Genomic DNA, 26,665 nt, shown 5'->3' with positions numbered 1-26,665 from the left:
TCTGAATTGTCTTACTGCGATTCCTCGTGAACTATGTATGAATGACAAAAATCACTGTTTTTAGAACACAAACACATGGAACTGATGCTATTTTAAAAATTGTTCACTCCAAGCACAGTATAGAATTTAATGACCGCACAAGTGCGCGTGACTGATGATAGTTGGAAACTGTTCTGGAACAGTCTCTTGTCCCAGTTAATTCGTATAGTGTCCTAAATAAACAAAGAAAATTCCAGGTATTTTCTCAGTTGAAACCCTCCACTGGTTAGGGTTGATGATGGATGCTGTGTCCCAGTTGTCTACATGATACGCAAGTCAGGACAGTACGATATGGAGAGCGAGCAGTTGCCCATGTAGCACGCTCCCCCTCTCCATGCAGCTGTTGAATCCAAAGGAACGGCAGAGACCAATACAGTTTGGCACTGACGGCATTGCAGGAGTTGCCAGTCAGCATTGAACTGAATGTAGGACCGCCTTAGGGACTACAGTTCCAGATTTTTCCTCAAGATTTACTTCCGAAACCCTTCCCATGAGTGGGTATAGCCACAAGGCAGTGGCGGTTTGAAATCAGAGTTTTCCTGCACTGCCAACCGTGGCTGATGAGACCCATCTGCCCGAGGTGACTGGTTATAAGGCACCAGCAACCTGCTTTTGCCCCTTCGCCTGTCAGTAAAAATGGTACTGCCAGGCTTAGTAGCTAAGGCACATGTGGAGACCAGGAGCTGGATCTGGTTGTCAGAAGCTACTTGAAATGTATGTCATAGGGAGCGTTTAATAGATAGTAGCAGCTTATCCCCACTACCACCCCCAGCTATAAGGAATCTTTCTTGATCAGTTTTTGTTCTTTAAGAGTTGTCCCAAATAAGCAGCTGTCCAAATTAACCAATGGCCCAGTTAACTGGAATCCACGGTAGGTTACATTTGTATTCAAATGGAACATGTTATGATCAAATGAAACCATCTGAGCAAGTTTCTGTCTGTTGCTCACGAAGATGGTGAGGTGCTGCTTAAAGTACAGGACATTTAAGCAATGTGTGACTGAGAATGTTGCACAGTTGGTTTGTGAAAAGGAGAAGCAAATTATTATGATCTGATATTATGCCATCAAAAAAGTTTTTAAATTTTGTCTTTCTGGCCTCTCTAAGAATTGATAGAAATATTACACTGGGCAGTTTTATAAGTTCCAGGCTACAATAAATTTGTAGAAGTATATTTAAAAGGAACTGCAGACATCCCATCCTGCAAAAACTCATTTCAGGGAGGTAGCACCATCAGTTTGCGGGAGACTCCTGGAACTTACGGGAGAGATGGGATGTCTGTAATAGAGTAGCTCCTTAGCAGCTAGCCAGCTAGTTTAAATAATGTTAGCTATGCTAATGAATGAATGACACCTGTTAATCTTACCTCAACATGTCTTTTACAGTCTTAACCCACCATAGGCAATAGAAAAGTCACTGTTGCAAACAGTGCAGTAAGCAACACTGTCATTATTTTGACTGCTATTAGGCAGGGGTACACTTTAGTTTAGTCTGGGGTGACGTAGGTTTTATATTTTCTTCTTTTGGAACACTCTGCCATGGCGCGCTCTCGCTCTCTCGTGGCCGCTCATGCACACTCGCGCTCTCTCTTGCTTTCTCTCTCGCTCTCGTGGTTGCTCTCGCGCTCTCTCTTGCTTTCTCTCGCTCACTCGCTCTCAAAAAATTGATTTCCGTGATATTGTATATAATTTGCGGGCATCAGGGAGCCACTATTAGTATGCAGGAGACTCCTGGAACTTCCGGGAGAGGTGAGATGTCTGGAACTGTGATTATGGACATGTTATCACTTATTTGTCACTGTTCATTATTTAATCTGAGCAAGGATGGAAACGATTTGAGAAAATAAACAATTTTTTTAAAGTTTTCTAACAGTATTTGAGAATTTAAAAAAAAATTTGGTTGAATGTTTCATGTCGACAGTACTTCATCAGAAGTAAATTATTCACTTGGTCTCCTGTGAAAACCCGGTAGTTATGTAAATTAGGATTAGAGGAATGAGCATAATTGGACCAGAATACCTTGATATATTTTAGTAACTTTTTTTTTGCTTTACAGATCATATCCTGGTCTTATTTTATAATGCAAGCTTCTTATGTGTTTTTTTTTAAATGACATTGGAAATGCTGACAATAGTCAGCAGGCCAGGCAGCATCTATGGAGAGAATTGATGTACAAGATTGATGACTTTTCAGGTCAATGATGGTGCTCTTGCCTCTGAGTTAGAAAGTTACGGGTTCAATGCCCACTCCTGCAACATGAGCACAAAACCAGGCCAGTGAAGTAATGTGGATGTGTTGAGCTATAATACTGCAGCATCTTCAGAGTTGGAACTATTATGGCATAGCATTAGCAATGACCATTATAAATGGGAATTTTGGCATTTGTGGTGGGGAAAAAAATCGTCAAGTGTGTGTCTGCAAATTTTTAAGCTTTTATATTATTACTTGGGTGTTATGCCACAAGTATTGTTATAATAAACATTTTGAAATAATGGCTACTTTGACCATATTTTTGCTTGCAAAAAGCAATCACCATACTTTGACACCAGTTGTATTGTAATATTCCATTTAGGCAATTTATAAGAATCTTGGGTTATAAATTAGAGATTGAGAATGATGAGAACTCAGATTAGGGGTTAGCAATCAGAAACCGGAGGTTAATCCAACAAAGAAAAAGAATAGAGATTGACTCACTGGAATGACAGGGAAAATTGTAAAGGGTGAGAGAACTAAAACTGGGAGAATATTAGAAAATGAAAATAAAATCATTTGTTTTTGGAAATTAAGGTGTTTAATCTGGAGAACTGGGGTACCAGTTATGGAATAATTCTTATAGCATGGACAATACCTGAACATACATTTATAACTACATAGTAAGTAGGACAGTTGATATTTTTATGCTATCGGAATGAAGGACAAATTACTTAGCTCAATTTTTTCATCCTAAATCTTAAACCATGTCACATCACTTAATTTGCATTGCAGATTATCATCAGGTTTTAGAATGTCATTATGAATAACTTCAGAAGCTACAAAGTCTCTCTATGTCTGTGTCTCTGTCTCTCTGTCTGTCTCTTTCTGAGGCCTTCTTGGTTTTAAATGCCTTCATCAGATTCCCCCATAATGTTCGCTTTTCCACAGAGAACAATCCTGGTACAGGTTGACCTTCACTAATCCGGCACCATTGGGACCTGAGGAGTGCCGGATTAGTGAAAATGCCAAATTACAGGAGGATCACATTAAGCATAATCAATGCCAGATTATCGAAGGAACCGGATTACAGGTAGTCGGATTAGTGAAGGTTGACCTGTATCTCCAATCTATCCAGATAACTTGTATCACCCACCTCTTTCTCAAATGTTTCACCAAGTGTGATCACATGTAATAATGATACATGCTGTAAAGGGAGACAAAGGTAAGTTTTAGCATTAACTGTTTTATACCAATTTTTGATGTCTTTCATTGCATGATATTGACATCCTTCAGTTACACACACGCTAAACATGAATGGTTTTTTTTAGAAAATAGAGATTGACACAATATTTGATAAAGTTTGTTTCCAGAGGTTTTTAGGAGCTAAATAGGATTTTGATTACAAGCTAAGTAATGTCTCCCATTGAAATATTATATTATTGCTGCAACAGAAGTAAAATATTCATTGGTACCATGTGATTCCACTGAAATGGTGGATTCTTTAACATAGCAACAGATAGAAAGTTTTATATTTGAATTGAAGATCAATTAAATATCTAATAAAATTAGAAAAAATATAAACATTATATTTTAGTATCAAAAAGAAACAAAACAAAATGTTCGTATTTGAAGATGATAATTTTTAATGTTTTTTTTTAACAGTGCGGTGATCGTCCAAAGATCAGCCGTCAGGCCTCATTGTATCTCCTTTCACAGGTATGTAAGATACTGTTTTTCATGCAACAGCATCTGGTTTATAATGAAGGTTTTGTAGTCAGCAGGGAGCCAATTGCACATGCTGCTGGCATATATTAATGAAAGATGGAGGCAGTTCTTTCTATGACTGATCTTGGAAGAAGGCTTGGGGGATCACTTACAAGTTGACTCTGAAGTGAATCTGAAAAAAAAACTACAGAACGTTGTCTAAGTTACTCATGTTCATAAAGCAAAACATGTTAGGGCAATCTCCTCGTGAAGTTTAGGCTGAATTGGATATTTCAGAGGCATTTTTAAAAAAAAGTTGAAATTTACAAATAAATCTGCACATAATTTATAGGTACTTAAAAATTCAAGTTTTTTTTTAATAAATCTAAATTAACAAATGACTTCCATTGACATAACTGGGGAATCATTGCCACTATTGCAGCCTTTCTGCATTCCAGTATTGGAATGGAGAGAACATTTCACAGGTATTTGTACGTACACGTGCAGAAGTACGTACAAGAAGCACGAGGATGAGCACTGCTGCTTCTGCTGGCAGACAAGCAGAACGATTTTGTTCTAAAAGACAGGTTATCAATTTTAGTGGCAAATTAATTTAAAAACAAAGTTGATAACTGCTGTGTTAGAATGAACAAGGATAGATAGTGATGCTATTAATAAAAAAACTAACCTGTTGCTTAACAAGTAATCAAATGAAAATTGAAAAGAAACTTTAGTAGTAGCCTATTAGCTTAAAACCTAACAAAATGAATTTGATAGATAATGGAAAAAAATTTGTTCGATGTACATCAATTGTTTGAGATGTTAGCTTAACTTGCTGTACTCCCCTATTCAAACCAAATATTGTATCTACAACTGTTGAGCAGACATTGAGAAGACTGTGCAGACATATGCCCTCCTTTGAATTTGATTGTCATAATTAAAGTTAAAGTTAAAATCAGTGCCAAACTGTATTGGCTGAAGATAATGAAATCTGGTTGGAGAGGAAGGTGGAACATGGAATAGCTGGGCAGGGAAACCAGTGGGAGGAGAGTGTGGATGCTGCGCAGATGGAGAGGCTGGGGCAGGGGAGAGAAAGGGCGATGAGTGACAGGTGAATCAGGAAGTGGGGGAAATGGGATGGGACAGAGGGGGAAATGTCCCATTTTTCATTGTTAATGCCTTCAGGTTGGAGAATGTCTAGGCAGAATATGAAGTGCTGTTAAATTTGCATTTCACTTGACCTGGCAGTGATAGAGGCCTTGGGCAGAAAAGTTGGTGTGGGAATAGGAAATGGGATTAAAATGGCTGGTCATGGGGGCATCCTGGCCTGAGTGAAATTTTTAATTTTAATTTTATTTTATGAGGTACAGCGCTGGGTAGGCCTTTCCAACCCTTTGAGCCGCGCCACCCAGCAACCCCGGATTTAACCTTTGCCCATCTGATGGTTCCAATAATATATAGGTTTAAACCCTCCCGGGATTACCACCATAGCTGGCTGATAAGTTTCCATTAGGTATTTTGTGTTCCATCCATCTATGTGCATCACGTTCACAAGCAATTTCATGCTTTTATTGTTTCTTATCTTCAAGCAATCTGTATTTATGACCTGGTTTCCTGAATATGCACATTATTCTATTGCACAAAGACTCCTCTACATTTTCCCAAGTCTCTGTTCTTCCTAACTTATGCATACCCTACAGTATTCTGTATCCAGATCTCACCTATGCTGCCATACCTTTGTAATACTCTTTAGTTCATTTAATACTACTCAGAACTCTTTGCTTTATTTTGAATGCTGCATGTACTCTGACAGAGCCTTCTGCTGTGTAGGTACATCTATTGATGTTCCTGGAATCATCGGGTGTTTTGGGTCTTTCAACATCATACACCCTCCTCCAGGTGACCCAGCTGATCAGACCCCAGCTTGTGTCCAGATGGCTAGCTACTTATGGCTCCATGGCGCCCCTCTTTTGAGCCACAGCCATCTTGAGGCCCTCTCTGCCGCTTCAGTTTTGTCCTTTTATTATCTTCTGGCTCTTGTTTACAAAAATTCTGATCTACCTGAAAAGTGTTCATAAGTTATTTACCACTAAGAAGACAGAAATTCAGCTAATCAAAAGACTATTTTTAAAGTGACATAAAATTCCCTATTTGATAAGAATGAATTGTGTATTAGAATATATAGTGGCAACTTCACTGAGGCAGCAAGAAGTCCAGAGAGTCCATGGAATTGAGGCTGGTTTCTGTCATTATAGGTCCAGTATGTTCTCTCCTCCACATACTGCTTCAAAAATCCTGTTTGGATGCACAAAGGGTATCATGCCTCATCTAAGCTTCTTCTAATAAGGAAATATTATTCAGTGTTGGGGGAAGTTAAAGCCCCATCACTATGACACCCTGCTGTTTCTGCACTTTATCTGCCTGTGTATCTTGTCCTCCACTTCTTGGTGGCTTATAGTATAGTTGCAGTTACGATGCATTGGTTTTAATTTTCCAAAATTCCCTAGATTTGGAGAACATTCCATTTTCTTGGAAAATAAATGTAATTCCTTTTTTCAAAAAGAGAAGATGATAGCAGTAAACCTTTGGTCAGTTACCTTAAGAGTTAATACAGGAAAAATACTTTAAACTAAAGTAAGAATTTTAGTAAAAATTTGAATTAAGCTAAAATAAACTTAAAGCAGGGCATTTAGAAAAATCAATTTGTCATTATTTGTGAGAGGAATCCTATTTGACCCAATCATTCAATTCTTGGAAGAAGTAATGTGGTTTAGCTAAAGGGGAAATGTCATTTGTACTGTCATTGGATCTACAGAAGGTATTTGAGAAAATGCCACATCAGAATACTACCTCACTTTTTCCATGTTATTTCTGTTTTTGCACGATTTTTAATCTATTCAATATATGTATACTGTAATTGATTTACTTATTATTTTCTGTTATGTATTGCATTGAACTGCCGCTACAAAGTGAACAAATTTCATGACACATGCTGATGATAATAAACCTGATTCTGATTCTGAGAAGTTATCACTGAAAAGCTCATGATCTAAGAGTGTGGGTAGAATATTGGCTAGCTGACAGGAAATCAAGAACGTGCGTAAGTTGGTCTTTTTCTAGTTAGCACTACAAAATGAGTGGCGTGCCCTAGGGATTGGTGGTGAGGTCTCACTTTGCAATTTATACAAATGACTGAATGAACTGGTTGGTAAATCTGATGACACAAAGCTGGGTAGGAAATTAAGTTTTGAAAAAGTCCTAAGGAGACTATCAAGGGATATAGATAGTTTAAATGAATGCACAGAGATCTTGCAAATGGAATACAATGTGGGAAGATAAGAAATTGTCCATTTTGGCAGGAAAAACAGGAAAGAAATACAGGTTTCCCCTGCCATCCGAAGGTAGAGCGTTCCTATGAAACGGTTGGTAAGCCGGAATGTCGTAAAGCGAAGAAGCAATTACCATTTACTTATATAGGAAAAATTTGTGAGAGTTCGCAGACCCAAAAATAACCGACCAAATCATGCCAAATAACACATAAAACCTAAAATAACAGTAACATATAGTAAAGGCAGGAATGATATGATAAATACACAGCCTATATAAAGTAGAGATACTTCTCTACAATCATCGCCGCACTGTTCTCCGTGGCGAAAATCTCACGCAAGCGCTCTTGGCAGAAACATGCTCTCCAGTAACCTTTAAGCTATGAAGCTGCCAAATCATACCAAATAACGCATAAAAATACACAGCCTATATAAAGTAGAAATAATGTATGTACAGTGTAGTATCACTTACCGGAATTGGGAAGACAGCGCCGAGCACACTGATGATGGTGTGTTAGGCTGAGTCATCGGACGCTGGGGTGGTGCAGTGACCCCCACCCTCCAGGCCACCGACCGATACCGATCTGCGAAGCATGCAGGGGTACAGTGGTAGCCAGGATGCACCCAGCACATCTTTAAGAAAAAGGCCGAAATAAACAAACTAATTAATTAGGTGCCGCCCGGCACTAAATGTCGGCCCAGATCAGAGGCGACGCAATCGGCAATCGCCTCTGATCTGGGCCGACAATTACGTGCTGGGTGGCACCTAATTAATTAGCTTGTTTATTTTGGTTTTTTTCTTAAAGATGTGTTGGGTTCGTCCTGGCTACCGCTGCATTCTCTGTGGCAATGTATCTGTCTGCGGCCCGGGGGTTGGGGTGGTGGGACACTGGAGTGTCATCATCTCATCATCGTCTTGTTTCCATCAGGGCAGGCAGGTCATCTTTGTCTATGTCTGCCTGCCTCAGTGTCGAAGGTCGAGGTTCGTTGTCTGCTGTGGCTGATGTGGAAGGCTTGAAAAACGACAGTATGCTTGACTGCTTAGCCTCGCAGATTTTTCTACCATACATCTTTTTGTAAGCATTCAAACCATCTTGCAAATATACCCTAAACCTACGTACCCTTTCAAAATTAAAGTCGTACTTTTCTGCAAACATTGTTGTCAATTGCAGCGAAAATCTCACGCATTTGCTTCACGTTCAGTTCCTGGACGACTTCACTTTTGGTCCATTCGCTACTGGGTTCGGTTTCGATTGTTATCCTTTCCTCTTCCAATTGCATCAACTCTCCATCTATCAGTTCTTGGTCACGGGATGCCAAAACCTCTTCAACATCATCTTCGTCAACTCTCACAAGCCAAATTCACTTTGTCCTTACTTCGTTCACCATGATCGAAATGCTTAATTGTGTCTAGTTTTACGCTAAGTGTAACACCCTTACGAGCTCTTTTAAGCTTTTCTGATACCTTAGAACTCATCTTGCCAACGGCTGCTCACAGGCACGTGTTTAAGCAATGCCGGCTAGAATGCAGTTCCATGAGAGGAGCTTGGCTGCTCGGGGCGTGCGCTGCCTTTTATCGCACGCTGCTTTTTTCATAACAGTGAAAACACCTTCTGTTAGTGAAAACAGGTAACTAATGTAGGTCTTTCATAACAGCGAGGTTTCATAAAGCGAATGTTCGAAAAGCGGGGGACACCTGTATGCAGTGAGCAATTGCAGAGCTTATGGAAAAGAAGGACCTGTGTACATTAATGCACAATTCATGAATAGCTAGAATGCAGCAATAATGAGCAATTAGGACAGCGAATAGAATGTCATCTTTTTTTTGAATGAGGAAGGCAGAAATAGGCAGGATATGCATCATGGAGCATTGCTGAGAGTACATAGAGCTCTGTGGACAGACTTTTTCTAAGGAAGGTTGTTCATATGTAGGAAGCAGTCCAAGCAAGGACTGTACTAGACTGTTACATGGAATGAGTAGTTTTTCTTGGGAGAAAGTGTTGGACAGGCTGGATTTTTACCTGCTGCAGTTTTGGAGGAATTGAGTGAAACATGCAAGATCCTAAAGTGTTTTCATAGTTAGGATTATAGAGGTACGATTTCCTTTGTGGGAGAATCCAAAATAAGGAACCACTCATTTAAGACAAAGATGATGGATATATTTTCTTTTCCCTCTTTTTGAGGATTGTGAGTTATTGCAACTTTCTTCTTCGGAAGGTGTGGAAGCAGAATTTTTAAATATTTTATGTTGAATGTCAATTAACTTTGGATAAGCAATGGGGAAGGAGGTCATTGGGTTAAGGGATTGTGGTGCTACAAGCAGGTCTGTCATGACCTTATTAAACAGAAGAAAACTTCATGAGGCTTAGTGGTTTACTCCTGCATATCTTCTGATCTTCTGGTTAAGATGGCGCTGCTGAACACATGCAACAGCTCAGTGGTAGTTAAGAAATCCATCACTAAAAATAACCTCTCTGAGGTAAATTGTGTCAAATTATTGCCGCAAACAGTGAGGGAGTGAGATTGGGGGATGAGCCAAGATGGTGTGTTGCAGATGGGAGTTCCAGTGCCTGTACAACTGGCCTGGGAGCTAAGTTGGATTGCTCTGGGCACCAGGAGGAGGTTGGGGCCTGGTCAGAAGAGATTTGATGTCTCGCTCCCCCACTCTCCTCCCCCTCCCCCCCCCTCCCCCCCCCCATCCATCCCATAGGATGATGATGGTTCCTTTCAGTCAGTTAGTGGGCTGGTACCCCACTGCTCAGAAAGGAACTGCGTGTGCGTGAGTGGATTTTAGGTGGGTACGGGGTTGCACAAGTCCAGACCCATCCTCTCAACATCCCCTCCTGGATTCAGCAGCATGGTGGGGTCCAAGACGGCTGGGGGAAGTTCTGTTGCAGTGAATGGCCAGACCAAGCTTCGATGCAAGGGATCCCCTTTCCACGCTTCACAGCATGTGTTTGCTAGATGATAGATGACCCTATAGAGGGTTCATCTGCCCTTTGACAGGTCTTGTTTTTCATCCTGCAGGGTGTCTAGCCACCCTTGTCACCAGTCAAGCCTGGTGGGGGAGCCGGTTTAGTCGCCGACCACCGGACCATGGGACAGGTATTACTGGGTTACATGGTACCAGCAGCACTCAGACGAGACCTGACCACTTGATGCCCATATGACTTGGCTGGGTGTAAGGTTGGATCACTTTGGGCGCCAAGCTGTTTTGAGGAGCTTGAGAGCGGCCTCAGGCTGGGTGGCAAAATCTGGGCTTGGAGGGAGTGGCTAGGCGGCATGGTCTAGGCCCAGAGCCTTTTGCTGCATCTGGGTCCTAGTGTGAGGTACGATCCATTGTTTAGACATTATTTAAATGCCGGCCCAGTGAGAGCCGGTTTTGCTCACATGCTGTGATGTTCTCCTCTTTCCAGGGCACCAGAGCCATTCACTGTTCTGTTGTTTTGTCAATTTAATCGCCGGTCCAGATAGACTGCAAAGATAGGGTGTCGGGATCCAGGGCGAGAGCTGATTTTGTTCGATCTCTGAGATGGCCAGTCCTCTCTCCATTACACAGGGGCTATGAAAACTGCCTCGGCTGCTGTGCTCCGTGCCCGCTAATACGAACTGATAAGCGAGGCTTTGGGCCTACTCTGGGCTGCTCCAGGTTTTGGATCTGAGGGCTCACTTTGGAATGTTTGGAATGTTGTTTGTTTGTTTTGTGTCTCTTTTTCTTTCTCTTTGGCATCGAGTGTTGGTCATTTATTTTTATCTTGTTTTTTTTCTTTAATTAAGTTCTTTTGGGTTTCTTGCTTTGTGACTACCTGTAAGCAAACAAATCTCAAGATTGTATAATTTATGCATTCTTTGATAATAAATGTACTGAAATAAATATTTCAGACTTCCATTTTCATATTAATTTTATTGGCTGTGATTCCTCATCCTAGCTGACGTTCAAGTATGTCATCTTAACGCAGTAAGATTTCCCCTAAACATTTTGGCATATGACAAGATTGAATTTGATACAGCTTCTGCTTTATTTAGATTAACAGCACTTAGAAGATTTGCATAAACCCACAAAACAAATGAGGAAGCTTCCTAAATTGTAATTTTTTTGGGAATAAGGGGACTTTATACTAAAGTGACGGAGGTTAGGCAGCAACATTGAGTTTGACTGCTTTTTTGAGTAAAGATCATGACCATTTAAAGAGAAGGTGTTTGCTAGTCTATTTCAGTGAGTTTGTTTTGTAATCATCTGATATTAAATTTCAGTTGTTTGCCCTTCAATGAATTTACTGCCAGTAATAGTATTGATATTGCCGTAGCCTTAGTTGCATTCTGAAATTTTATTCTTTTGGGAAACCTGGTTTCATTCATGGAGCAAGGTGAAAGTCTTGTGTACAGGATTGCACTGTAGTGTAGTGGTTAGCACAATCGCTTTTTTAGAGCAGCAAGAGTCCCCGATTGGACTTCAATTCCTGCTGTTGTCTGTAAGGAGTTTGTACGTTCTCCCTGTGACCACGTGGTTTCCTCCGAGTGCTCCGTTTTCCTCCCACATTCTGAAGTTGCCCAATAGAGTGAATGAGTTGTGGGCCTGATATATTGGTGCCAGCAGTGTGGCAACACTTTTTAGGCTGCCCCAGCGCAATCCCCAGACTCTGCTGGTCGTTGATGCAAAACGACACATTTCACTGTTGTTTCGAAGTACAGGTAAAGGAAAAATAAAGCTCATATTATCTTCAGTTGAGTTCAGAGTGCCATCAGAGCTTAAAATTACATTAAACTTTGAATTCTTTGCTGTTTGGGAATTTTATCTGTGTTATATTTGTAATTTTGATATGCAGTGAGCATAACTTTACAGCAATTCATTAAATGTTTGAGAGCTGCAATCTATTAAAGCGTGCCCCTTTTACATCCAGTGGCATTTAAAAGTTCCAAAGCCCCAGCTTAGCACAGCTGAATGTTCACATTTCCCTTTAGTAGTAGGCAAGTTTCCACATAGGCATCAGAAAGTCAGACTACACGTGTTGAGTACAGCAGTGGTTTCCTAATGATGCCCTTGCGTTTTAAAAATAGAGGAAATTGCAGAATGAAAAAAGGGTAAAGATGATATATTGTATGAATTTTATGTTCATGAGAAAGAATGAGTTGGCAGAGGAGACTTTGAAGTGACTATTCATTGTAACACTGAGGTGTTAGATGGTAGGCAGTTTATGTAGGATGAAATGAACAAGAGTAGGAAATTCAGAACACTAACCTCAATGGTATCTGTAAAAGAGAGAGAAAAAAAGCTGCATGATTGGTATATGAGAGGGAACATTTTGGCTTTTGGGAATCTAAGGTTCTTGACAGTTCTCACACACGTGAGAACAATATTTAAACTTTGGACAATTGGTTTGTTGAAGGATGTATGCTATGAGGGTTTTTATTTGTTAAAAGAACAATTTTAGTTCATTTGAAGATGCTTTAGCATGTGGTCTATTCTGCAGGTTAATTTAAGATTGAAAATTTTAGTGAGGCCATGTTCATTTTTGAAGAATTCATGATTGTGAGGGTTGTACTTCCTGGTTAACTGAAAAAAGCTATGTATATTCATTGTCCCAGGTGAAACAGATTGGCCTCAAAAATCCACTGGTATGTTGCTGAGTATTTTTCTTTTTGACTGGATGTCTTATAAACAGCAGTAGTTAGGCCACTCATTGCCTTCTGTACGAGGCAGACGTGTGCAACGTTACTGTACCTGAACTTTACATTTGGCTGCAAACAATGTAGGACCTTTGTGTTACGTTTAATGAGTCCCATGTCCATTTCAAACAGGTAACCTAAGTCACTGTGCATCCAGTGAAATTCTGATGTGGTTGAGTGTTTCAGGGGGTGTCTATTGAATTTTTATTCTGACACTCAGCAACTCTTGCCATTTTGTGCAGCCGTGGTGCAGGTGGTAGATCATCAGAGATCCAGGTTCAATCTTGACCTAAGCTGCTGTAAAAGTGGTTTACTTGATCCTTCTGTGACTGCTAGGGTTTCTTCTGGGTGCTCTGGTGTCCTCCACATCCCAAAGACAGTCTTGTTAGTGAGTGTTGTCCTTAATGTGAAGATAAGTGGTTCCATCTGGAGGGAATTAAGGAGAATAAAATTAAAAATGGGATTAATGAAGTATTAGTGTAAATTAATACCAGCTGTAGCTTTGTCCAATTAAATCAGAATCTGGTTTATTATCACTGGCATGTGTTGTGAAATTTGTTAACTTGGCAGCAGCAGTTCAATGCAATATATGATAATATAGAAAAGAAAAAATTAAGTAAGTAAATCAATAAATCAATATATGTGTGTGTGTTTATATTGTTGAATGTAAACTAGCCCATAACCCTGGTTCATTGAAAGTCTTTGCAATAGAATCTATTTTGTTTGTTTTGTTAAGTGACCACATATACAGTGTATGCTTAAGAACTTGAAAACACTTTATAAAATATCTTTTTGGCCGGTGGATGTCATCAGCAAGACAAGATTTATAATCTGTCTGAGATTGCTCTTGAGAAGGTGCTGAATATCCACCTTTTTGTGTGATCTGCAGTTGTGGTAGAAATGCTGACAGAATAGTGCTGGGTAGGGAGTTCCTGAGTTAAGATTCAATAACACTGAAGAAACAATGTTCTTTTTCCAAGTCTTAGGAACCCGTAGCAGTGATGTTTCCATGCACTTGCTGTTCTTGTCCTTCTAGTAATAGATTGTGAGTTTGTGAGGTGCTAATAATTTAAGAAAGTAACAGCAGTGTATTTTGTTGATGGTACTCCCTACAGCTGATGAAGGGAATGGATGTTTAGTCTGGTCAGTAGAGTGCTAGTTCAAACAGTTTCCTGTGATGTGAATGGTGTCAAATTTCTTGATTGCTGTTGGACTCATCCCGGCAAGTTGAAGAATCATGCCCTGAAATTATATTTTATAGATGATAGGGTGTTGGTGCGTGGCCAGATGGTTAAGGCGTTGGTCTAATGATCTGAAGGTCGCTAGTTCGAGCCTCAGCTGAGGTAGCGTGTTATGTCCTTGAGCAAGGCACTTAACTACACATTGCTCTGTGACGACACCGGTGCCAAACTATATGGGTCCTAATGCCCTGCCCTTGGACAACATCGGTAGCGTGGAGAGGGGAGACTTGCAGCATGGGCAACTGCCAGTCTTCCGTACAACCTTGCCCAGGCCTGCACCCTGGAAACCTTTCAAGGCGCAAATCCATGGTCTCACAAGACTAATGGATGCCCATAAAAAATAATAGATAATAGGGAAAGGCTTTGGCAGGTGGTAAGCTGAGTTACCAGCCACAGCATAACAAACCTCTGACCTGCTTTTATGAGTAATCCATTTGAGTTTCTGGTCTGTGGCAACTGCAAGGATGTTGAATATGTTGATGGCAGGATAGAAATGCAGTTGAAAATCAAGCATAGAGGATCAGAGGTGAAGAGAGTCAGCAACTTTAAATTTGTTGACGTTACCATTTCAGAGAATCTGTCCTGGGCCCAGCACCTAAGTGCTTTAACAAAGAAAGCATGACATTTCTTCTACTTTTTTGTAAGTTTGCAAAGATTTGGCAAAACTTTGACAAACTTCTATCCATGCACAGTGGAGAGTATAATGACTGGTTGCATCACAGCCTGGTATGGAAACACCAATGCCCTTGAATGAAAAAGCTGACCAAAAGTAGTGGATATGGCCTAGTCTATCACGGATAAAGCCCTCCCCACCATTGAGCACATCTATAAAGAGAACTATCACAGGAAACCAGCATCCAAGGATCCTCACAATACTGGGCATGCTCTCTTCTCACTACTGCCATCGCATCAGGAAGGAGATACAGGAGCCTCAGGACCCACACCACCTGGTTCAGGAACAGTTATTACCCCTCAATCATCAGACTTTTGAATCAGAGGATAACTCACTCAACTTGCTGTTTTGCAGGGAAATGTACTATAGACATGTGGTCGATACTTAGGGATCTCTTGCAGGATGTTAGGGATAAATTTGTCCCAGTGAGGAAGATAAAGAATGGTAGGGTGAAGGAACCATGGGTGACAAGTGAGCTGGAAAATCTAGTCAGGTGGAAGAAGGCAGCATACATGAGGTTTAGGAAGCAAGGATCAGATGAGTCTATTGAGGAATATAGGATAGCAAGAAAGGAGCTTAAGAAGGGGCTGAGAAGAGCAAGAAGGGGGCATGAGAAGGCTTTGGCGAGTAGAGCAAAGGAAAACCCCAAGGCATTCTTCAATTATGTGAAGAACAAAAGGATGACAGGAGTGAAGGTAGGACCAATTAGAGATGAAGGTGGGAAGATGTGCCTGGAGGTTGTGGAAGTGAGCAATGTCCTCAATGAATACTTCTCTTCAGTATTCACCAATGAGAGGGAACTTGATGGTGAGGACAATATGAGTGAGGTTGATGTTCTGGAGCATGTTGATATTAAGGCAGAGGAGGTGTTGGAGTTGTTAAAATACATTAGGACGGATAAGTCCCCGGGGCCTGACGGAATATTCCCCAGGCTGCTCCACGAGGCGAGGGAAGAGATTGCTGAGCCTCTGGCTAGGATCTTTATGTCCTTGTTGTCCACGGGAATGGTACCGGAGGATTGGAGGGAGGCGAATGTTGTCCCCTGGTTCAAAAAAGGTACCAGGGATAGTCCGGGTAATTATAGACCAGTGAGTCTTACGTCTGTGGTGGGAAAGCTGTTGAAAAAGATTCTTAAGAGATGGGATCTGTGGGCATTTAGAGAATCATGGTCTGATCAGGGACAGTCAGCATGGCTTTGTGAAGGGCAGATCGTGTCTAACAAGCCTGATAGAGTTCTTTGAGGAGGTGACCAGGCATATAGATGAGGGTAGTGCAGTGGATGTGATCTACATGGATTTTAGTAAGGCATTTGACAAGGTTCCACACGGTAAGCTTATTCAGAAAGTCAGAAGGTATAGGATCCAGGGAAGTTTGGCCAGGTGGATTCAGAATTGGCTTGCCTGCAGAAAGGAGAGGGTAGTGGTGGAGGGAGTACATTCAGATTGGAGGGTTGTGACTAGTGGTGTCTCATAAGGATTGGTTCTGGGACCTCTACTTTTTGTGATTTTTATTAACGACCTGGATGTGGGGTTAGAAGGGTGGGTTGGCAAGTTTGCAGATGACATAAATGTTGGTGGTGTTCTAGATAGTGTAGAGGATTGTCAAAGATTGCAGAGAGACAGTGATAGGATGCGGAAGTGGGCTGGGAAGTGGCAGAGGGAGTTCAAACCGGAGAAGTGGTACACTTTGGAAGGACAAACTCCAAGGCAGAGTACAAAATAAATAGCAGGATACTTGGTAGTGTGGAGGAGCAGAGGGATCTGGGGATACATGTCCACAGATCCCTGAAAGTTGCCTCACAGGTAGATAGGGTAGTTAAGAAAGCTTATGGGGTGTTAGCTTTCATAAGTCGAGGGATAAAGTTTAAGAGTCGCGATGTAATGATGCAGCTCCATAAAACTCTGGTTAGGCCACACTTGGAGTACTGTGTCCAGTTCTGGTTGCCTCACTATAGGAGGGATGTGGAAGTATTGTAAAGGGTACAGAGGAAATTTACCAGGATTCTGCCTGGTTTAGAGAGTACGGATTATGATCAGAGATTAAGGGAGCTAGGGCTTTACTCTTTGGAGAGGAGGAGGATGAGAGGAGACATGATAGAGGTGTACAAGATATTAAGAAGAATAGATAAAGTGGATAGCCAGTACCTCTTCCCCAGGGCACCACTGCTCATTACAAGAGGACATGACTTTAAGGTAAGGGGTGGGAAGTTCAAGGGAGATATTAGGGAAAGTTTTTTACTCAGAGAGTGGTTGTTGTGTGGAATGCACTGCCTGAGTCAGTGGTGGAGGCAGATACACTAGTGAAGTTTAAGAGATTACTAGACAGGTATACGGAGGAATTTAAGGTGGGGGCTTATATGGGAGGCAGGGTTTGAGGGTCGACACGACATTGTGGGCCGAAGGGCCTGTACTGTGCTGTACTATTCTATGTTCTATGTAGCTTTACTCACCCCAGCTCTGAACTATTCCTGCAGCCTATGGACTCACTTTCAAGGACTCTTTATCTAATTTTCTCAATGTTTATTGCTTTTTGTTTCTTCTTGTATTTGCAGTCTGTTGTCTTTTGCATATTGGTTTTCTGCCCATCTTGTGTGCGGTTTTTCATTGATTCTATTGTATTTGTTTGTATTTACTGTGAATGCCCTCAAGAAAATGAATCTCTGGGTTGTATGTGGTGACATATGTGTACTTCGATAATAAATTTACTTTGAAGAGTGGTTGGTTTGACTGTTATTGTGATGTGAATGTGGTATACAACCTTACTTTGTCAATCCAGATTTAAATGTTTTTTTATATCATCTTAAATATGAAAATTAACAAGCCATTAACATATTAGGTAGGATTTTAAAAGATGTTGAGAACATAATCTAGTTATTTCAAGGACATGGGCTTCTCAAAGAAGAACACCGAGAACGCTGCTTGGTGTGGCGTTAATAACCATAAAGATTTACCTGTTCTGTATCTCCAGTCTTCATGACTGTTTCTGAAGTATTATTATTAATATTCATTTGAAGCTTTTCAACAGAACACTTTAACCTGTGTTAAGTAATATTAACTATTTGTTAATATTAACTATTTGTTAATATTAACTATTTGTCTTTCAGGTGTTTTTAATTATACACTACAGGCCATTGGTGAATTCTTTGGCTGATGTTATCTTGAATGGGGACCTTTCAATGTTCAGCCTTCATTCAGAGCAAGATTCATTGAAGCACTCAGTAAGTCTGTCTCCTTACTGTTTAGTTGAAACAAACATTTAGTTCCTGTTACGGATTTATCTTGAACAAAGATGCTTTGTTCATTATAATGTCTAAACTTTTCCAGACTCTGACCATATATATTGATGGATCTTATTCCTGATTTTCAATGGATGACCTTTATATTTAAATGATTTTTAGTTGGATTTATGAAACACTTTTTATAAGCATTATATGTAAAATAAATTGTTGGCACAATTATTTTGAATAATACTTGAAGTAAGTTTAAAAAAATATCAAGGCTAAAGCTATGGCATTAATTGCAGTACTTAAATTTCTCCAAATAAAACCAGAATAGCAGAAAGCTATTGTTTAATCCAATAAAAATGCAGGACTTTTTTGTGCTAAGTGCTTATCTTTCATTTTTATAATTGCTAAATGAATTCTGTCACTTTTGTTCTGACTTAGCTTTTCTTCAGAAATAGTACTCTTAAATGTGCGTTTTGCTTTGGTAGAATAAATATAAAAAATAAACTTGTGATAGTAAAAGACTAAAATGCAGTACAAGATTTTACATAAATCATGCCCAGTTTATTTGGGCAAGAGGGAGCTTGTCCTTGAATAAAGGACAACAAATGGATTGTGGTCTTCATTTTTTGACAATTGATGCCACTAATTTTTCAATGTGCAGGTTTTGGAGTATATTTGCCCTGTTAATTTGCAGCAGGTGAAGAAAACTAATGCTGTATATATTATGCTGTGTCATTTGCACATAAGTTGTAATTATTTTTGCTAAATGCAGCATGTTCCTTATTTTAATTTCTGTGGAGCAGATTGTGTTGATCCTTGGACTGGGAGTGACTGCATAGTTAGAAATGTAATTGCAGTGTCTCTTTGTGGTAATAAGAAATAAGACAAATGAAGTTTAAAAGGTCTAAATTGATTTGCCTTGGCTTATTCATTATTTTTAATTTTTAGAGGTCATGCATGAATTTTTACAGGGGAAGGAATTTATTTAAGAAGATCTTTTCAAGTTCAGTTAGCTGCTGTCAGAAAAGCATTAAAAATGAGAAAGTAAAGCAGGTTTATCATTATGTTCAAGAGGTTATTCTGACTCTCATACTCAAGAAGTAGGCTCAAGAGATACCTACTTATCATAATACAAGTCATTTGGGAGAAACAATTGAACAACAAATCCACTTTATTTAAATTTAATTCTAAAAGAACCCTTTATTTCTTGTGTCCTGAAAATTGTCCATTTATTAAAGATCAATCCACTCTAATCTATTAATATTCTTCTTCTGCTTTCTTGCTGCTCTGGCCCCCTTCTGGCTTATAGCTTTTCCCAACTTCACTGACTATTTCTTCATCTGAACCAAAGGTTTGTAATTTTGAATATTTTTAACTGTGGTTTAAAAATTATCCTGCAGCTTTTGCGTAATGAAACAACAAATTGCTTTTACAACTAAACTGATTTGATTTGTATTGCTATTGTTATTCAGTAGTTATGTTCTGTTTATATCATCATGAACACGGAGAGGTACTTTTTCAATGTTAATCTTAAAGAAAATAAAGTAACAAGGGTTTACCGTGTTGTTTAGCTGTAGTCAAATTGGGAAGAGTAAACACTGGGCTTTCCTGTCTTAATCTTGAAAAAAAAAATGAGAACTAAATAGTAAAAGTTTGCTGAAGGGCGGTTAATATTTTTGGAAACAGAGTCTCATAGTTTTGACTTAAATATTTTAGAATTCTACAATTATATAGCAGGGAAACAGGCCCTGCAGCCCAGCTCATCCTTGCCAATCGAAGTACTCACCTGAGCTACTCCTATTTGCCTGCAATGGTCCTATATCCCTCTAAGCCTTTTCATCCATGAATCTTTCCAAATGTCCTTTAAACATAGTAATTGTACCCACAACAATTTACAGCATTATCTTTGGTCTATGTGCTCTGTTGACATGACTGAATTACCATTGAGCAATCTGTCAGAAATGGTCTTCGGGTGATTGCAATATTGAACTCATATATAATGATCTCTGTGGTTGAAAAGCCTACAAACACATGACAAGACTTGTAGACTCTGACATCTATGTCAAAAGTTCATAAGGATAAGAAGTATGGTTACAGTATTGGAGATGTAATTTTTGATCTTAATTTCAGTATTGCGATCTAGTACTGAAAACTAGTGAGTGTTCAAATGAATGAAAAAAGGCACTGTGAATTGGGAAAGGATAGCTAATTTGGAGATGGAATGATAGCTTGCACAAAAAATGTCTAATGTGATTATTTTGAGCGCTTAATAACTACTTTGAGTGAGAATAGTGGGTGTTGGCAAGATGTATTGTTTAAAAAAAAAGCAACTAGGAATTAGATAAAAATTAAGGCCTAATTAAGATGAATGATATTTGCAAGACGTTATAACAGGAAGCTAAGCAATTTTGAACTGGTCTTGTAAGTAACTTTGGAAGAGATTTGGGCAAGGCCAGAATAAGAGTAGCTTTGTTTAGGTGGTGGTGGTGGCATCCGTTAGTCTCGCGAGACCATGGGTCTGTGCCTGGAAAATCTTGCTTCAGTCTGTGTTGGTAGAGCAGCGTCTGTTGTGGTTGTAGAGGCCCACACGGGAGTGACTGTCTCGGCTGCAGCGACTGCACTTGAAGGCGCTGTCCTCCGGTGTTATCTTGGTGCTGTTTTTCCGACGAGTGCGCTTTTCTTCAGCAGCAAGCCTCAGCTTCTTTTCTTCTCTTTTTAGACTTCTGCTTTGTTCCAGCCTCCAGCGAGAGCGATCGCTTGCGATGTCCTCCCACCTCTCGACGTTCATTTTCAGTGACTTCACGTCTCTCTTGCAAACGTCTTTGAAACGAAGATGGGGCTGCCCTTGTGCTCTCTTGCCGGAGGCCAGTTCCCCGTACAGCAGGTCTTTCGGGATCCTCTCATCTGACATGCGGTGTACTTGGCCCAGCCAGCGGAGACGACGTTGTTGGAGCAGGATGAAGAGGCTGGGTATCTGGGCGCGTGCCAGGACCTCATTGTTGGTGACTCGGTCAGTCCACATGTCATCCAGGATGCGTCTCAGGCTGCGAAGGTGGAAGGCCTTGAGACGCCGCTCTTGTCTGTAGTAGAGGCTCCAGGTCTCGCTGCCGTAAAGCAGTGTGCTGAGGACGCAGGCCCCGTAGACTGCAACTTTGGTGTGCATCATCAGCTTTCTGTTCTCCCAGACTCTCTTTGTCAGTCTGGCGAATGTTGAGGCTGCTTGTCCGATCCGTCTGTTGATCTCGGGGTCTAGGGAGAGACTGTCCGTGATGGTGGAGCCAAGGTATGTAAACTCGTGAACTATCTCCAGCTCGTAGTTGTTGATGGTAATGGCAGGGGGTGCTCAATGCCTTGGCCCAACACATTGGTTTTCTTCAGGCTGATGGTCAAGCTGAAGTCCTGGCAGACTCTTGCGAAGCTGTCCATGAGGCGTTGCAGTTGCTCTTCAGAGTGTGTTGCCAGTGCCACGTCATCTGCAAACAACATGTCCCTGATGAGTACTTCACAAAGCTTGGTTTTTGCGCTCAGCTGGGACAGACTGAACAGCCTCCCGGCCGATCTGGTGTGGAGGTAGACACCATCAGTTGATGTTCCAAAGGTGTGTTTCAGCATGACTGAGAAGAAGATGCCAAACAGGGTGGGGGCAAGCACACAGCCCTGCTTCACACCGCTGCGGATGTTGAAGGCCTCCGAAGAAGAGCAGTCGAACTGAACGACGCCCTTCATGTCTGTGTGGAACGACTGAACTATCCTGAGGGGCCTCGGGGGACAACCAATCCTGGCAAGGATTTTGAACTGGCCATCTCTGCTCACAAGGTCAAAGGCCTTCGTAAGGTCAATGAAAGCGACGTAGAGTGGTTGTCTTTGCTCTCTGCATTTCTCTCGTAGCTGTCGATGGGAGAAGATCATGTCGATTGTGGAGTGTTTTGACCTGAAACCGCACTGAGACTCGGGATATACCCTTTCGGCTATTTTCTGTAGTCTGTTCAGGACCACACGGGCAAAGACCTTCCCAACGATGCTCAGCAAGGAGATTCCCCTGTAGTTGTTACAGTCGCTTCTGTCCCCTTTGTTCTTATATAGGGTGACAATGTTGCAGTCTCTCATGTCTTGCGGCACTGCAAGAAAGGGGGGATGGGGTGGAAGCCGAAGCCAAACATTAAAATGCCCTGCATGAGACGTGATCACATCTACTTTAACTGGAGGTTATTCTGAGTGTTTAAAAGTGGTCTTAATGGGGATAAGAACTGCATTAATTGGAGATATTCAGACCAAATGGAAAATTGCAACATTGATTCATGGAACCCAAATGTGGGTGCTGTGCAAGTTTTCTATAGTTCTGTGCAGGATAGAAAAATATCCTTTATTTCATCCAGTGGTTGTGCTTCTGTATACATTTGTCCTGCAGTATAATTCTTGAACTACAGGGTGCAGTAAAAGCCCACATTTACAGTCCTGTGGGTGAAATGAATAAATTGGTACACTCATTGCACTTAATGTTCACACTTCAGAATATTTCAGGTATCAATCAAAATGTGCCTTTATGAACCCAGTGATTTCTAATGCATAGTAGTCGATCATTAAATAGAAAGGACAATATTGACCATTACTTCAAAATGTCATGATTTGAATGACCTCTATGCATACTGCAATTTCAGTTTTGGTCTAAATATAGAATATTTATGAGAGAATTTCATGCTTGAATTTAGTATCAAATTGGAGCTTTGTACAAGAGCAATGTGTATTCTTCATGATATTTAAACATACCATGTTGTTATGGTAATTGGGAACCTTATTCATGTGTCATTTATTCTGAAGAAACCCTTCATTTGTGTAGACGTAAGACAATGCAGGTGCTGAAATCGAGTACAAAAACAAGACTAGAAGAGCTCAGCAGGTCATGCAACATCTGTAGAGGCAAAATATATCAGTTGATGTTTCAGGGAGAGATCCTGCGTCAAGGCTGAGAAAGAAATAATAGAGCAGGGGTTCCCAACCTTTTTTACACCATGGATCCCTACCATTAACTGAGAGGTCCCTGGACCCCAGGTTGGGAATCCCTGACTTAGAGGATGGGACAGAAGCTGGTGGATGATGGATGGAACCAGATGGGAAGGTGAGGATTGGCAAATGGAACCAGACTGGGGAGTGGATTGTAGAGATGAACATATGTAAAGAAAATTAGATGAAGAAATGAACGTGTGTGAGAGCAGACCACCAGTGTTTGTGTTATCTAATAACTGGAAAATTTAATGTTCGTTGGACTGTAAAGTATTCAAGTAAAATGTAACACTATGTTACATTTTCCCGATGATCCCACTGATGGGTGAGTCCAGAACCAGAGGCCACAGTTTAAGAATAAGGGGTAGGCCATTTAGAACGGAGTTGAGGAAAAACTTTTTCACCCAGAGAGTGGTGGATATATGGAAAGCTCTGCCCCAGAAGGCTGTGGAGGCCAAGTCTCTGGATGCTTTCAAGAAAGAGATGGATAGAGCTCTTAAAGATAGTGGAATCAAAGGTTATGGGGATAAGGCAGGAACTGGATACTGATTGTGGATGATCAGCCATGATCACGGTGAATGGCGGTGCTGGATTGAAGGGCCGAATGGCCTACTCCTGTCCCTATTGTCTATTGTTCTTCCAGTGGAGAAGGCCAAGGACAAAAAGGTCAGTCTAGGAGTGGGAAAGTGATTTTAAACTGATGTGCAATTGGAAGCTTGAAGTTGTGGACAGAATGCAGGTGCTCTGCAAAACAGTGGCCTGGTCTATGCTTGGTCTCACAATGTAGCGAGGAGGTTGTATCACAAACACTGTGGACCAGGTTGAAAGAAGTGCATGTGAACCTCTGTCTAATCTGGAAGTGCTGTTTAGATCACCTTGGAGGTAAAGAGAGAAGATTACTTACCACCTATCAGTCTCTATCCTATCATCATCTCTCTTCCTCCCCCCACCACATATGATTCTATTTGCCCATATTCTACTCCTCATCTGTTCCAGCTATCATCTGTCTGGTTCTGTCCAAGCTCCTACCCATTATATATTGTGAATATAGCAGCAGTCTTACTTGTTTTCTCAGTCCTGATGGCTCTCAGCCAGAAACGTTTACTTACAAATTTTGAATCTAAAGATGCTGCCTGGCCCTCTGAGTTGTTCCAGTGTTCTGTTTCTTTCCCTTTCAGTTGTACGTAGTTATTAGATTAGATTATATTATGATAACACTTAGTCCTCTTTTATTGTCATCTAGAAATGCATATATGCATTAAGAAATGATATAAAGTTTCTCCGGCGTGATATCACAGAAAACAAGACAGACCAAAGACTAACGCTGACAAAACCACATAATTATAACACATAGTTACAGCAGTGCAAAGCAATACCATAATTTGATAAAGAACAGACCATGGGCACAGTGAAAAAAAAAGTCTCGAAGTCCCGAGTCGGTGGACTCCCGAGTCCCTGATAGCAGGCGGCAAAAGGGAGAAACTCCCTGCCATAAACTTCCAGGCACCGTCAACTTGCCGATACCTTGGAAGCAGCCAACCACAGCCGACCCTGAGTCCATCCGTCCGAAAACTCTGAGCTTCCGAGCAGCCTCTCCGATACAGCCTCCCGAGCGCCTTCCTTTGCCGAGTGCCTTCGTCCTCTCCCCGGCTGCTGAAACACGCAAAGCCGAGGATTTCGAGGCCTTCAGCTCCAGAGATTCCAGTTATGACACAGTAGCAGCAGTAGCAAAGCAGACATTTCAGAAGTTTTCCAGATGTTCCATTGTGCGTGGTCCCCTACTTGACAGATAACAAATATTCATCACCGGAGAGGCCGCGCGCGCTGTCGTCGTATTACTAGTATTCATTATTATATCCTTGAACTAAGTGACTTTCAGTTATGAGTGGTCTGGAGTAAGTCAATGGTGAAGCTGGGAGGGATTGCAAGTTTCCTTCCTGAAGAGACATGTATTGAACCACATGAGATTTTACTGTAATATAGAGAATTTGGGGCTAGACAGCCCCTATAATTCTCGCCCTCCCTCCCTAAATTCTTTCAAAATTCTTGTTATTTACCAACTACTTTACACTTTTCATTTTTAAGAAACAATTTGTTTTCTTTTTTTTTGCATTAAAATTAATGACTCTTTGTTCAAAGTGACATGTTTTTGTTTCAATTGTTTAATTGATATTTCTGGGTTTCCGCAAATACCAGTTTGCACGGTATCGAACAGATCTGGTAGCCATAAAATGGTTTGGATAATGGAAGTCGTACATCGCAGAAAAAGACTGTTCAGCCCAACTGGTGCATACTGACCAAGATTCCTATCTAAGGTAGTCCCATTACCTGCATTTGGCCCATGCCTCCTTAAACCTTTCTGTTCATGTACCTATGCAAGTACTCTTCAAATATTAATGTATTGACCCTGACCACCTTGTTTGTCAACTCATTCCATATACTAACTATCCTCTGGTTACCCTTCAGGTTCCTATTAAATCCTCTCCCTCTCACCTTAAATCTCTGCCCTTTAGTTTTTGATTCTCTAACCCTGGGAAAAAGACTGTGTGCATTCTCCTGCTGTATGCTCCTCATAATTTTTTGTGCCTCTAAGGCCACCACTCTTCTCCTATTTCTACTTCTTCTTGCTGCCTGTTACACTGCTGGTGTTTAGGGCAGCAATGAAGGTCCTCCACCTCTGGCGGTGTTCAAAGCTTCCTTCATCATGCCAGTAGTTTCCTCTTGGTTTTCACTTCCGTCAGTCATGCAAATCCTGGGTGGAGACTGAGGAATATCATTGCACTCAGATGTAGAAGGATTTTTCATAGCTGATTCCATAACAATTTGACTTTATCAATCAGGGTTGGTAGCACTGAGCTGATCCCCTGAACCTGGAGGATTGATGGGCCACTCTCAGTCTGGCCTCTACCTTTTGAACTGTTTGGCATGGACAACCCTATCAAGAGCTGAAGCATAAAGCTCTCACTCCAGCCAACATAGCTCTCCGGGTCATTGAAGCACAGAAACCTCCAAACCATGACATTCTCCTGTGCTTTAAAGAATACATTACTGGTGCGCTCAACCTTTCTCTGTCACTCAGACTCTTGAGTTCTGGCAACATCCTCATAAATATTTTCCGCTTTCATTCTAGCTTAATGGCATCCTTCCTCTAGCATGGAGTGAACACAGTGCTCCAAACTGCAGCCTCACCAATATCTTGTACAAATACTACGTAGCATCCCAACTTCTATACTTCGTGGCCTGGCAAATGAAGGCCAGCATGCTAAAAGCCCCCTTCACTTCCATCTCCAGGGACCTAATGTTCACTGTGAAAGTCCTACTCTCATTTGGACAAAAGAGCATTTGGGCCAAGGGATGAGAAAACAGCCATTTTCCATTTGATTTGTCTTTAGAAATGGCAGGTTTCTGATTTGTATTACCTTTTCTTCTGTGTAGTCTTTGCTTGAAAATGTCAGTGATCTTTGAGGATAAAGCTGGATGTGATCATGGTAGACTATGAGTATCTCTGCTTTTTAATATTGGGAGGCTGAAGGCAGCATATTTTTTTGAATTAATCATTTTTCAGCTACATTCTTGGAAATTGCTGAGTTACTAGTT

At 41.0% G+C, this 26,665-nt stretch overlaps 1 protein-coding gene across 6 annotated transcripts in view; it reads left to right on the top strand.

Annotated features, from left to right (window-relative positions):
- clec16a (C-type lectin domain containing 16A) overlaps positions 1-26,665 on the top strand; it is a 225,896-nt gene that overhangs the window by 47,709 nt on the left and 151,522 nt on the right. For 4 of the 6 annotated variants that reach the window (XM_072268939.1, XM_072268937.1, XM_072268942.1 and 1 more), the window contains 3 exons: positions 3,893-3,946; positions 17,945-18,058; positions 19,377-19,418. In XM_072268939.1, the coding sequence (XP_072125040.1) occupies positions 3,893-3,946; positions 17,945-18,058; positions 19,377-19,418 (210 nt within the window). The remainder of the gene's footprint in view (positions 1-3,892; positions 3,947-17,944; positions 18,059-19,376; positions 19,419-26,665) is intronic. The other 2 variants (XM_072268940.1, XM_072268938.1) reach the window with 1 other exon arrangement.

Source organism: Mobula birostris, chromosome 9 (genome assembly GCF_030028105.1).
Source record: "Mobula birostris isolate sMobBir1 chromosome 9, sMobBir1.hap1, whole genome shotgun sequence".
NCBI classification, from domain to species: Eukaryota; Metazoa; Chordata; class Chondrichthyes; order Myliobatiformes; family Myliobatidae; genus Mobula; species Mobula birostris.
The sequence above is the reverse complement of the archived record's forward strand: the minus strand, read 5'-3'. Positions and strand labels throughout refer to the sequence as shown.